The sequence below is a fragment of the Lynx rufus genome, unplaced genomic scaffold (assembly GCF_022079265.1).
Source record: "Lynx rufus isolate CCGP_SWC_20201006 ecotype Redwood Valley unplaced genomic scaffold, mLynRuf1.p SCAF_8, whole genome shotgun sequence".
Taxonomy (NCBI): domain Eukaryota; kingdom Metazoa; phylum Chordata; class Mammalia; order Carnivora; family Felidae; genus Lynx; species Lynx rufus.
In genome coordinates this window covers 42929166-42942234 of record NW_025814896.1, presented here as the reverse complement: position 1 = coordinate 42942234, position 13069 = coordinate 42929166, and the positions used below count along the sequence as shown (strand labels likewise).

The 13069-nt window shown below is 45.1% G+C and overlaps 1 protein-coding gene and 1 long non-coding RNA gene across 2 annotated transcripts in view; one reads left to right on the top strand and one right to left on the bottom strand.

The window, feature by feature from the left end:
- Nucleotides 1–2800, bottom strand: part of DSTN (destrin, actin depolymerizing factor) — a 35684-nt gene extending 32884 nt beyond the window's left edge. Inside the window, exon 1 of the mRNA XM_047068904.1 lies at nt 2699–2800. Coding sequence (XP_046924860.1) covers nt 2699–2701 — 3 coding nt within the window. The 5' untranslated portion in view covers nt 2702–2800. The remainder of the gene's footprint in view (nt 1–2698) is intronic.
- A 332-nt stretch (nt 2801–3132) lies between these two features.
- LOC124503691 (uncharacterized) lies at nt 3133–4488 on the top strand. The gene is made up of 3 exons (XR_006960246.1): nt 3133–3212; nt 4110–4200; nt 4286–4488. It is a non-coding gene; the product is annotated as an uncharacterized LOC124503691 (long non-coding RNA).
- The last annotated feature ends 8581 nt before the right edge of the window (nt 4489–13069 follow it).

The window sequence follows — 13069 nt, the reverse complement described above, 5'->3', positions numbered from 1 at the left end:
CACAGGAGTGGTTATCTCTGGGGAAGGAAGAGAATGGGTTGGGGAAGAAGATATTTAACTGTAATGGTAACATAGAAACCTGCAACGTGGCAAAAAGTTAATCTTTTCTTTTTTGTACAAAGAGACCGGTTATTATGTGTACTTTCTGCTTAAAATGTTTCAAAATTAATTTGTAAATTATGTTAAACCTTGATGTGGAGTCAAAGAAGGTCACAAGTAAACCCTTTACAGTCTGTTTTTTCATGTCAAATAGGCACACGAACACATGCCCAACCTATTTCATTACACTGCTGTAAGTAAAAGTGTTTTTCCTAATCATCAAGTGGCAGGATACATTTGTAACGTATTCTGAGCCAATTAGCTCAGCTTGTTATAGCAGAGCTCTGACTAGGGCATGGTTAGATTATCATGTAGACTTTTATTGTTTCAGGGGCAAGACTACACTCCTACTTCCCAGAAAGCTATACAGCTATGCTATAAATGTCATACACCATTGGTTACAAGAGGCACTAGGCAAGTCAACATGTAAGATCTCGATCCACACCCAACAGATAGAACTACTAAGCAGATAACCCTAGGAACTTGACAGTAGACTAGTAAATAAGCTTTCCAAGAGGAAGGTGGCACACCAAGTACACACATCAAAGTTTTGTGTGGTTCCTGTGGAGGATAGGCTTTTTTTTTTTTTTTTTTTTTGGCACTGTAAAGTGAGATTCTGAAAACATGAAATCTCATCTTAAAGTGCCCAAGGTGATCTTTTGAGTTGGTTTCAAATTGCTTTTATTCCCAAGTGCTTCCAGAAGGCTTGTGAGTACCAGGAAGTGATTTTGTTAATGCAGAACAAACCCATCAACAGCTAAAATTTAATCTTAACAAACCAAAAAACCTTAGAAACTTGGAACCTCAGTTTCAAATATAGAGGCAAAGTGCTAAAATCTGGGATAATACAAGAACTTCCAATCTTCACAATATGCTCTGTGCTTATAAGGCTAAATACAAGAGTAATCTTTACAAAAGGTCAGTCTATATTTTCTGAACCCTATTTGCAAGCATCCAAACAACAAGAGCTTGTAAGGTCGTCTTGATCTCCCTAAGGCCAACAAGTTTGAAATGTATCTGGAATCCACTCATCTTGATTAATTTTTATTCCTCCTCCTCCCCCAAGAACCAGTAAACAAAATATTTTAATGCATAGAAATATGGAAGGCTTGAACTAAAACTTAAAGCTAAAACACTTGGTCCTGTTTTCAAATAGAAAATAAAATTTGTATTAAAGAAACTCAAAAAAGAATGTCAAATCATAACTTAAAGCAGGCTCCAACCCACTTCAAAGCACTTTTATCAGAGTGGATGGTCTTAAATTTATAATTCAAAGCCCTTAAAGTCTTTTAGTATAAAGTAGCATATACATTTATAATCTGAGGTTTAAAAAAGTCTTAAGGTGCTTCTCCTAAGCTTACAGATTTAAACCAAAGAAGAACTGAAAACTGAACAATATCAAATTCCTACATCTCCTTACTCATCAAGAAACTACTAGTTAATCTTTTTCTTCCTTGCACTACCTTAAGTAAAAGTTAAGTTATTCAGCAAAATTGTTATTCAGCAAAAAAACATTCTGTATGCAGTAAACTGGTACCAACTGCTCCCAGGCAGACAGATGCAATAACAGTGTAATATTTCTAGCAAAGTCTGGTAAGCCTTTGCCTGCAAATCATTGACCAAAAATGGTAACAGCCAGTGCAGACTAAAGAAAATGACAAAATGTTCTACTCGATCATCCAATTAAGAATACTGTTGTACTGCAAACTAGAGACAGTTTATAGAGGGAAATACGTAAATTAAGCCAAGTGTCTGTCCATCACCTAGAATATAAGGGGCATGTTCACTTTTTAGTGACAGGATAATCCGATGGGCTTTTAAAAACCTTTTTCATTCGCTTTTATTAGCATCCCAGCACTATCACTCCTCACACGCTAGGTTCTGGCAGAGACAAACTGTTCACAGGTAAAAGAAAATTTCTAACCATGCATGGAGAGACTAGGTAGGGAAGGGTTAAAAGAGCCACTGCCAAGCTTGACAAGCACTACAAGAGTGCTGCTGGAAGCTGATTGCCAGATACGACAAACAAAGCGGCTGCGAGGCCACCCTGTTCTTAATCATACCAGGGTCATACTCGTGATAATCATTCCGCCCTCTAGGGTTGTTCAATAAAGGCCTTATTTTCTTTAATGAGATGGACAGACCTCAGGGGCCGAAACTCGCACGAGTCACTGACCACCTCGGTGCCCGGCTTTGGGGAAACCTGCGCCAACAAGGCCCAGGCCGGATTCCGACGCCCCCCACCCCGGGAAGGCGGACTCCCGGTCGATTTCAGCGAGGGGGTGGCGCTGCTCGACCCCGGCAGGTCGTCCCCAGGCCGGGGCCGGAGGAACCGCGGGGACGAAGCTGCCGGCGGCGGCCTCGCAGCAGCAGCGACCGACGCAGCGGCCAGGAGCCGCCCCGAGGCGCCCCCAGGCGCGCGAGTCCCGGCGGGTCCGCGGGCAGCGAAGCCCGGAGACCCTCCCCCGCCTGGGGACTGCAGCAAGGCCCCGCGTCCCTCCCCGGGCGTGGGCGCGCCTGTCGCCCCTCCACCCCGACCCCCGCGGTGCCCCAGCGCCCCGGCCCCGTCAGCCCACGCCTCGGGCTCCCTCCCACTCACCATCTTCGCCGCGGCGGTCGCAGAGACGCTAGAAGGGTAGCCGGTCGGCGCCGAGTCTGCGTACTGTCCTCCGCGCCGCAGAAGGAAGGAGCAACCCAGCAAGCAGCCTACGCTAGGCGCGAGCCTACCAGGGGGTGGGTGCGCGAGCGCGCGCCTCGGGCCCAAACGCGGCTGCGCACGCCAAGCGCGGCCCGTCGTTGCTGCGCAACCGGCTAGCCAGGCAGCGCCCCGCCCAGAGGGCGGGCTGAGGATTCCGCTTCACCTTCCGGAGGCTGGGGGACGCGGTCCTGCTCTCACCAGCTCGGCTGCGTGGGGTGGGGCCTTCCTCATCTACTAGCGACGAGGAGGCCCGGCTCGGGCTGGTACCTGCGGGCGAGGGGAGGGCAAAGGATCAAACGGGGCAGGGGGCCCTATCCCCAGCTCTGCCGGCGAGGGGGTGGGAGGGGGACGGGTCACGTGGCGCCCCGCCCACTGCGCTGCTGTTGCCCTAACATGGAAGTATCCACCTGGCCAGGTGTGCGCCGCCGCTGGAGGCGGGGCCTGGGAGGACACGGAAGGAGGAGGAGGAGGAGGGAGGAGAGACGAGGCAGGAGGGAGGGCGAGGGAGAGCGAGGTTGACTGGGGACTGGGGAGAACGACGGTGGGCGGCTTTCCCCGAGCAGCAGTCCAGAGGGAGGACCCGGGGGAGCCGAGGAGCGGGCTGCAGCGCCGAAAACGCGTCCCGCATTTTTTTACCTACTTTGGTGCGATTCCCGCCGTCCTCCCCTGATTGGCCCAGCCCGGCACCGTCGGGCCCTCGCGTGAGGGAAAAATCTGCACATTCTTCCCTCTTCCCGAGGCGACTGTGGCCATTCAGAGTGCTCTGTGAGTCACCGCTAATTTCAGGTCTGGAAAAAAACAAGGAGTGATTTGTTTATCTTTGGGAACTGCCCCGGGAAGGAGGCCCGGCGGTCCGCAGGGGTGTGGCTGGGAAACGGCAGAGTTTACTGGGACTATGGCGCCAGCCCCGCCGCTCTGTTTTGGGGGCTTTTAATTTGGGGTTGGGTTTTTTTTTTTTAATGGGTGGTTACATCACAAACACAGTTTTGAGAGAGCCTGAAGGAATCCCAGTGTTTTTCCTGAGGGTGTTTTTGTGGAGAGTAAAGGGAGCAGAAAGAATTTACAACTGGGATGATTACTTTAAGTTTTACTTAATTTAGCCTACGGAGAACATCACGGCCTCTACCAAAATTATTTTAATTCTCCAAATGTGAGGCTTTGGGACAAGACTTTTTTGTTGTTTTTTGTTTTTTCTGGTCACTGTATGAAATCTAGACTGTTGTGTGACTTTTGTTCTGCCCACTCAACGTAGAAACTTATTTCTCATTACCTCGTCCTGTTTTTTGTTGTTGTTGTTGTTGTTCTTTTCCAGAAAAGTTGGGACAATTCTAAGCCTTTACCACCTGATATAAGACTTTTGCAGGCCAGAGCAGTGGCCTCAACTTGAAACAGAACTTGTTAAGGTCAGATTTGTGTTTCCCGTCCCCAGAGTTTCTGAGACTGTATCCGAGTGAAGACGCAATAATTTGCATTTCTCACAATTTCCAGGTGATGCTAGTGCGGCTGGGGGCACCACGCTTTGAGAAGAACGAACCCACCTATATCACACTGCAGCTGGAACCCTTTGTTTCTCTGCCTGGGACTCAGCGGCCCCTCCACCTGTAAAGTCTTCAAAGAGGAACTCCTGCTGGATGGCTGAGTCAGCTAAGCTCTGGGTTTCAGGGCAGATCATGATCTCACAGTTTGTGAGTCCGAACTCTTGCAGAGTCTGCTTGGGATTCTCTCTCTCTCTCTCTCTCTCTCTCTCTGCCCCTCCCCTGCTTGTGTTCTCTCTCTCTCAAAATAAATAAATGAACTCTAAAAAAAACAAAAACAAAAACAAAAAAAAAACTTCAAAGACTTCCAGTCTAGTCCCAAATAGAATCCTGCTCATTTAAAGATACAAGCCCGCCTCCTCTAGCTTCTCTTCTGCATTTCATCCTCCACCCTGCCACTGGTGTTCTATCCAAACATAAGAATCTGATCTTGTCGCTTTCCTGCTTAAAATTTTCCAAGACTTCCTCAGCAGGTCATTCTGGCCCTTCCTTCTGCCTCTGGCCTCTCAGCCTACCTTTTCTGCCCTGCCTCCCATATCTTCCATAGTGCCCAATTTCCTTCCAGACTGAACTTCTCATTCTGGAACCTTCCTTAACTCTAACTGCCATAATTATTGACCTGTTAGTTTCTCAGACTGGAATGTTTCTATTACCCTTCCATCCTGAAAACCTCTGACCACTTTCCCAGGGATCATTAGTGGTTTCTTCTTTAATCCCACATTTCATCACTTCTCAAATCATTAATAAGCATCCAGATCACCTGAGGATCTTGTTAAAATGCAAATTCAGGGGTTTAGGGGGTGAGGTCTCAGATGCCCCCAGGTGATTCAGATGCTTCTGGTCCTCAACCCATACTTTGAGTAGTGAGGTCTTATGGTTTTTCCCTAATGTTTGTTAATGTCGATCTGTCATTGTTTATATAAATTTGCCACCACCACCAGTTTAGACTGAGTTCTTTGAGGACAGGGACTGTTTAGGATGTACCTTATATGGATTGGCATCATCCCTGATCTCTAATAGGTGTTGAATACACGTTTGTTCAGTATGTGAACCAATATCTAAAAATGTTTTACAATTCATCAGGCAAACTTCTATGTTGGTTCATTATAACCTAAGATGAGCCCCCGTTTTTAAGAGTCCCTTAAACTTTAACCTCTGCCTTTACACATAGATTTTCTGGGTCTTTCCATTCTTCCTCATACCACAGAGGAAAACATTTTGACATAAAGCCCCTCCTGAAATACGGATGTATTCCATTGCAAAATTAGAAAACATTTTTCATACTTAATCTGAGCATATACATATAAGCATTTTCATTTAAAAGCATTAATATGGCAGGAAGAATAAAGTATACATTAACGAAGAGCTTAGAGATGTATGTTAATAGACTGGAAAAGGTTTTGTTTATTTTCAGGTGGACACAACCCTGTCCATAAACAGTATAGGAAAACTAGTTTCTACCCTGCGTCCCTACAAATTCACCTGTTCTCTCTCCCCTTGGGCACCCCCAACTGTCCATTCTATAGTCTCTCCTGTAGTTCCCTCCTCTGAAGAAAAGTCACTAATTCTTATCTTTGTTCTTCTCTAGGTAAGATGTTTTTTCCCTCTTCTTTTAGAATTTTTTTTTTAATCTCCGATTTTCTATAATTTGAAAATGATAGACCTAGGTGTAGTGTTTTGTTCTGTTCTGCGTTTATCCCTCTTGGTGTTCTTTGAGTTTTCTGGGTCTGTGGTTTGGTATCTGACAATAATTTGGTTAAATTCTCAGTAATAGTTTCAAATATTTCTTCTGTTCCTTTCTTCTAGTATTACCATTTCGTGTATGTTACACCTTTTGTAGTTGTCCTACATTGGTTGGGTAGTCTGGGTTTTTTTCAGTCTTCATTGTCTTTGCTTTTTGCTTTTGAGGTTTCTGTTGACATATCCTCTAGTTCAGAGATTCCTTTCTCCTCTGTGCCCGATCTACTAATAAGCACATCAAAGGCATTCTTCATTTCTGTGGGTCTTGTTTTGTCTTTTAGTATGCTTTCCAATTTTTTCTTGATAACTGGACATGATGCATTGGGTGAAAGGAACAGCAGTAATTAGGCCTTTAGTGATGTGGTGAGGTTGGGGTGAGGGGAAGACCATTCTATAGTCCTGTGATTTGGTCTCATTTTTACTGAATCTGCCTCTCGACTGTGAACTTCACAAGTGTTACTCTGAAACAGGCTGCACCCTGCCCCCCCCCCCCCCCCCCCCCGCTCCCGCCGCCACCGTCCTTCCCTCCCCAACCTCTGCCCTTCAGTGGTTGGAGTAGGCTGGAGGTGAGGGTCTTCTTTCCCCAGATCAGGTAGGTTCTGGTAACTAGTTTCCCCTCAGAGCAGGCCTTGTTAGGACTGAGGCATCTGGTGTATTTCAAAATGGTTCCTTTTCCCCTCCTGCCTTCAGTAGGGGATTTTTCTTTGTCATTTACTGTGGGAACCTGGTAGAGCTTCAGGAGGTGAAACAGATGTTGGAGGGTGGGGGGTCCCCTGTGACTGAGTCTCCCCAGAGTTTCTGTCAGACTTGTCCACATTGAGCCTCCAGCAATTTGTCAGTTACGGCTCAGGTTTTCTTACCCTGCACTGATTCCCAGGGTGGTTTCTACTTGAGTCTCTGCTTTAGGAAGCCATAACTCCCTGTATTTGCCTGTCTTATGTACAGTTTTGGGCACAGCAGTCTGCCCTGTGTATTCCTCTCTCCTATGGATCCAAGAAGAGTTGTCTGTTCAGCTTTTTATTTATTGTTAGGACAGAGTAGCAACTTCCAAACACTTTACAGGCAGACCAGGGAAACCTGAAGTCTGCCCCTTTCTTTTTTTTTTTTTTTTTAATTTTTTTTTTTTCAAAGTTTATTTATTTTTGGGACAGAGAGAGACAGAGCATGAATGGGGGAGGGGCAGAGAGAGAGGGAGACACAGAATCGGAAACAGGCTTCAGGCTCTGAGCCATCAGCCCAGAGCCTGACGCGGGGCTCGAACTCCCGGACCGCGAGATCGTGACCTGGCTGAAGTCGGACGCTTAACCGACTGCGCCACCCAGGCGCCCCTGCCCCTTTCTTTTTAAAGAAGCATCCCAGAAGTACCAGGGTTTCTACTTTTATCTCATTGACCAGAATGTAGTGTATGGCTGCCAGGGGCACTGGGAAATGTGGTCTGTTCTCTGAGCAGCAATGTGTTCAGCTAAGAAATTGCGATTCCTATACCTAGACAGGAGGAGAAAGAGGGTACTAGGAGATAACCAGCAGTAACTACCATGGCTAGATACTATTACTCCATTCTATAGGTGAGGTAAGGTGAAGAAATGTTCCTTAGGAATCCAGAGGAATTAGTGATCTGCTCCCAAGCCCATGACCTTTACTGTCAGGCCACGTGACACATCAGTGGTGCTGAACAAAAGACCTGAGCTACCTCTTATTGCTTCCTTAACACTACGGAGGGCGGTTATACAAAATGAAGCAAATGGAAGCTGTAGAAAATACATTCTGGACATTCCTTTATTGTAGCCGGGTCCTCTTGGATCGACTGCCCCAAGGGCCTAGACATCTATTTTAGGAAAGAACTAAATATATTTAAGTATATTCATGGGAACAGCACAGTACTACATGGTAACACTTGATTTCTGTGTTAGTCTTCATGGTAAAGTAAAAGTTATATGCTTTTTTTTATAACAACATTTTATAACATTATAAACAATACCGATACGTGTTTTTCAGTTACTGGCGTACTACTTGAATGAAACCATGAGAAATTGGAGTGGAAAGTGGCACAACACTCCTGACCAATGGTTATTCCCCCTCTTGGGTCTTCTGTTCCCTTTCAAGTTCTGGTGAAAAGTATAGACCCTTTCTCTAGAAAAATAGATACTTGCTCCTACTCACAAAGCTTGGCTTACATTTTCAGGGAGCTCGTGGACTGTCCTGAAGCCCATCCCTTAAACTACATATTTCAGGAAAGGTTTGGGGGGAAATTCTAAAAAGGAAACCCGAGGTAGGGGTGACTGAACAGTCCTACAGTTCCTCCTCCACTGGGTTGCTATCACCCTGGTTATGAGTGCAGCATGACTCTTTCTGGACCCTTACAATACAGAGCATTTAGAAAAACACAGATGGCCTCCGAAATGCATGTAGGACTGCAGCTTGTTTTTGTTTGCTCACTCATTCAGCAGTGTATCTTTGGGATCTATCCTTACTGTCTTCCCATTTTCCAGAAGTAATGGTGCACTCTACAGTTCTGATTGGGTTGCTATACTTCTGAAGAAAGAAAAGCCACAAAGGATTCAGAAAGGGACAAATAAAGGCATCTGGAATCTGGTATTTGATTTAAGGATAGACAAAATGACTTCAAACTCTCCAGAATATAAAGAAGCTCAAGGGTTGAATGTGACCACAAGTTAAAATAAATCATGAAGGGTAGGAATGAAGTAAATAGAAAATCTCAGCAAATTATAAAAATAAGAAGGCATCTCTTAAAAGCTCAAAGTGTGTACTTTCAGAAAAAATAGGCAGTTTTACATGGGTAAGGACAGGAGGCAGGTTGGGAGATGGAGGGAAAGGAAGACCTGACAGGCAGTAACAGACTGGTAGTGGTGAGCTTTCCAGTTGGGACCCATTTTTCCCCCACCCCGTTATTTTCTGCAGACCTCTGCCTCTCTCATGACTACCAGAGAGCTAGAAAACCTCATTACCTGTGAAGTGCCCACTGCCAAGGCTGCTGGGTAATGTCAAGGCAGCACTAGAGCACCACAGAGCCCTATGGGGGTATGGAGATACACCAACACATGCAAACGGGTTGTCCAAGCTTGGAAATTTCCCTCATCCCCCTTTTACCTCCCCTGCCTCTGGGGACTAAATAGTTCTATTCTGCTAAGGAGAGAGTATACTCGGAAGTCATCTGGAAGGGCGGGGCCTCCTGGTTGAGGTTGGGGGGGGCGCCCAGTTTGCAACCTCAGAGGTTCCCCAGCTTGGTGCATCTCTACCCATCTTCCCCCAGACTCTCCAGGAGTGGTACCCGTCCTCAACCCCTGCCCCAGGTATTCTATACAAACCCAGCCAGATGAAAACCCTAAGGACATATGTATGAGTCCACAGGTAAAGTTAATGAGATGGAGGAGGAATCCTAGCATTATGAAAAGGGCAACAAACTGAACAATTTCAAGCAAAAGAAGAAATAGGACAAGAAATTAAAATGAGCATAGTAAGTATTCTCAGATAAGGAAAGATACCGGGAGACCAAAAGCAAGAACAAGCAGTTATGGTAAAAAATGCAGACGTTAGGAATATTCTTGAACTGGAAGATTCAATAGAGGGGCTGGACGATGGACTGGATATATGTAAATAACAAAGATGTGAGTCAGAAGATGAGGTCAAGTAATTCACTGTCTCAGAATGCATCAAGAAAGGATAAAGAAGATGCAAAGAACAAGAGAAGAATTTCAGAGACCTGGAAGATAGAGGAAAAGGACGAGTATCTATCTGTATACAGGAATCCCAGAATGGTGAAATCAGCAAACTAGGGAAGAAAATACTTGGAAATACTTTAGTTCTGCTACATTTTAAAAGTTAATTGTTGAATCCATCATTTCCACATGTATGTTTTGAGCCTATGATGTGCCAGCTCTTCAGAGCCATGAATAAGACAGACAAGGCTCCTGTGCAGTCCTGCAGCTTAAATCCTAGTCAGCTCCAGGCAAACAATGAACAACCAATCAAAGAAGTACTTCAGTGACCGTAAAACTGGGTGATGTGACAGAGGGTAACTGGGGGCGGGAAGGGCACGCTTAAATCAATGCTCAGAGAAGTCTCATCCAAAGAAACAATTTAAGCTGAGGCTTAAATGCCGAGAAGGACTCAATTGTGTGAAGATAGTGGGGAACATCCCAGGCAGATGGGCTGAGGTCAGCGTGTTCTAAAAACAGAAGGAAGACAGTGTGGCTGGAGCCTGGAGGGCCAGGGTGGGTGGACCCAAATGAGACTGAAAGTGTAACTATAATTACCAGATGATGTAGGACCGTGCAGACGATGGTAAAGAGATCAGGGTGGATTAATGAAAGGACTGAATTATTGCCCCTGTATAAAGCAATGTATTTATATTATTTTCAATTACATTAGGCTGTACCTAAGAAACAAACAAAATTCAACTATCTTTGACCTACAAAAGCAGGAGTTTGTTTTTTTTTTCTTTTTAGTAGGATGCACACCCAATGTGGGGCTTGAACTCATGACCCTGAGATCAAGAGTCACATGCTCTACTAACTGAGCCAGCCAGGTGCCCCTAAAAAGTAGGACATTCTTGTGGTTCAATCTAATATACATCAATTAGTAGGAGTCCAAGCAGCCTGGCATTTTTAAAAGATATTTGCATCATCCTATCTATTATTACCACCTGAATTTCTTGTAGGAAAAAGAGGGGGTAAGTGTTAAAAAAAAAAAAAAAGTTTGTGTTTAGGGTCAAAGCAATTGTCTTATTTACATTCGCAACAGGATGCTACTTTGAAATCTTTTCAGTTAGATTTGACATGTTTACTGGGTCCTACTGGGTGCCAGCTGTGGCCATGTTAGCTACCAGGAATACATGGGCCCTGCCACAAGGAGATCATGAGTGAAAACAGATTGATGCCAAGATAAACTTGGCCCAGGTTCCAGTGGGAATTCTCAGGATCCTACTGATGGGGCAGATCAAACCAGGGAGGTGTGACCAAATCTTAAGGAGTGGGGCATCCGGAGAGGAAGGAAGTGAGCATTTGTTACCAACATGACTTCTCACTTAGGTTGGTGAATACAAATATGGAAGAGATGGCTAGGGGGCTGACTCAGAGGCTGATGATTGGGGGAAGAAAACACCTAATGTTCTTACCCAAAAATTAGACTCCATGGACCAAGGTACCTAGAAAGATACAGATGTAGGGATTTTTGTTTGCTGCTTTTGTTTCTTGCTTTGGAAGAGGGGATGGTTATAATTTATACCCAGTTTTCCCTTCTGGGGGTGTGAGGCAGAATGTGAAATGGTGCTTCAGCCAAAGAACCCCAGCTCTGCCCAGTGAGGGAATTTGGAGCATATTCAAGGACAGCTCTGCTAGAAGCAGCTGAGGGACAATGGCCATGATGCGAAATTGGAGTGCCTTTTCGTATAACTTTTGCCTTTATCACTACAACTCCGGTATTTCTATCACCAGGCTCCCGAGAAGGTGTTTTATACCATTGGCACAAGTTCTGGTCTTGACTGGCTGTGTGACCTCTTAGGAGGTACACTTCTCTGGACCTCCTTATCCTCGCTTGCAAACTGAAGGTGTTAGGTTAACCCCTTTGGTTCTAAAGTGTAATGCCTGCACAATACAGAAAATTTCTTGAGTATCTAGGGCCATATTAGCAATTTGTGGAGTATCCTAGTAATACTAAAGCAGACCTCTGAATTTTGATTTATAAACTCTAGGCCTTGTGCTCTTGATACAAGGCCTGTTTTTACAGCAAAATCACTAAGTTGCTATAACTGTCCAAGTTGTGGACTCCTAGCGGGTCCCCATCTGGGGAAAAGAAGCTGATTGGCACAAAAGGGGCAAGCAGCACTAATGAAACACACTCTTATACATAACTAAGGGCCACACATCACATCTTACAGTATTTTTCCCCCCTTCGGTCGGTGTAAATTCAGGCCCCCTTGCAAGATGTTCCACATTAGAGGTGGAAGGAATCACTTGCTCATTTGTATTTTCGCTCCGATGGAAAACCTTTCCTCCCACCCCTTGAGCCAGTGAGTCACTTCCGCCCTTGAAACCTCTACAGCTTCCTTTCCTTTCTGGCCCTGGCCTGGCCATCTGGAGAGGGGCCGGGCTGTCGGGCCAGAAGGTGTTCAGGCAGGAGGCAGCACACCTTGAATGGCTTTGAAATCTCAGGAGGATCCTCCCCATAGGAGAAAATATCTGTGTGGTCTGACAAATGCTGGGTGTTGGATTCCAGATTCCGTGTTTTCCCTTTTATCTTAAAAACTCTAGGAAAGAAACTCCCATAGAAGGTAGTGCCTACCGCAGGTTTATTTTATGACTCATGGAAATTTCTTAAATGATAAATATTGGCTCAGCTATAGCCTGACATAAGAAACACTCAACTAGACCAGAGTCTATGGTTACAAGAAACAAGAAGAACGTGTTCAACAAATAAACTGTGACTCTGTGTCCAAGCTTTCAGAGGAAAAAAAGCAGAAAGTATTGCCTGGATTCCATGAGGTGGCTTGGCAAGCCACAATTTCATTTGTTTTTCTGGAGGACAAACTTTCCCAAGATGGTTGCAGTATCATCCTGGCCAGGAAACCATTTCATATGCCTTTGGTTTTCTACTTTTTTTAGTCCAGCCTCCTTTTGGCTAATATAATGAAAATGCTTCACCAACCATAAAAATTAATGAGGGTGAAGGAGGAAATATTTTCCCCTCAGAAAAAAAAAAAAAACGGAAAATAAATATTTTCTTTCCTTAGTAAAACTCCCTCTATCTCTGTGCATACACAAAGCTAGTCATTCTGCATAGATGTTAACAACCCAGACTATCAACTTGTTTCAAAGAAAATTCAGAAATTATGAGCCTTGGGGTGCCTGGGTGGCTCAGTCAGTTGAACGTCCGACTTGGGCTCAGGTTGTGATCTCACGGTTCTTGGGTTCGAGCCCTGCGTCGGGCTCTGTGCTGACAGCTCAGAGCCTGGAGCCTGCTTCGAATTCTGTGTCTCCCT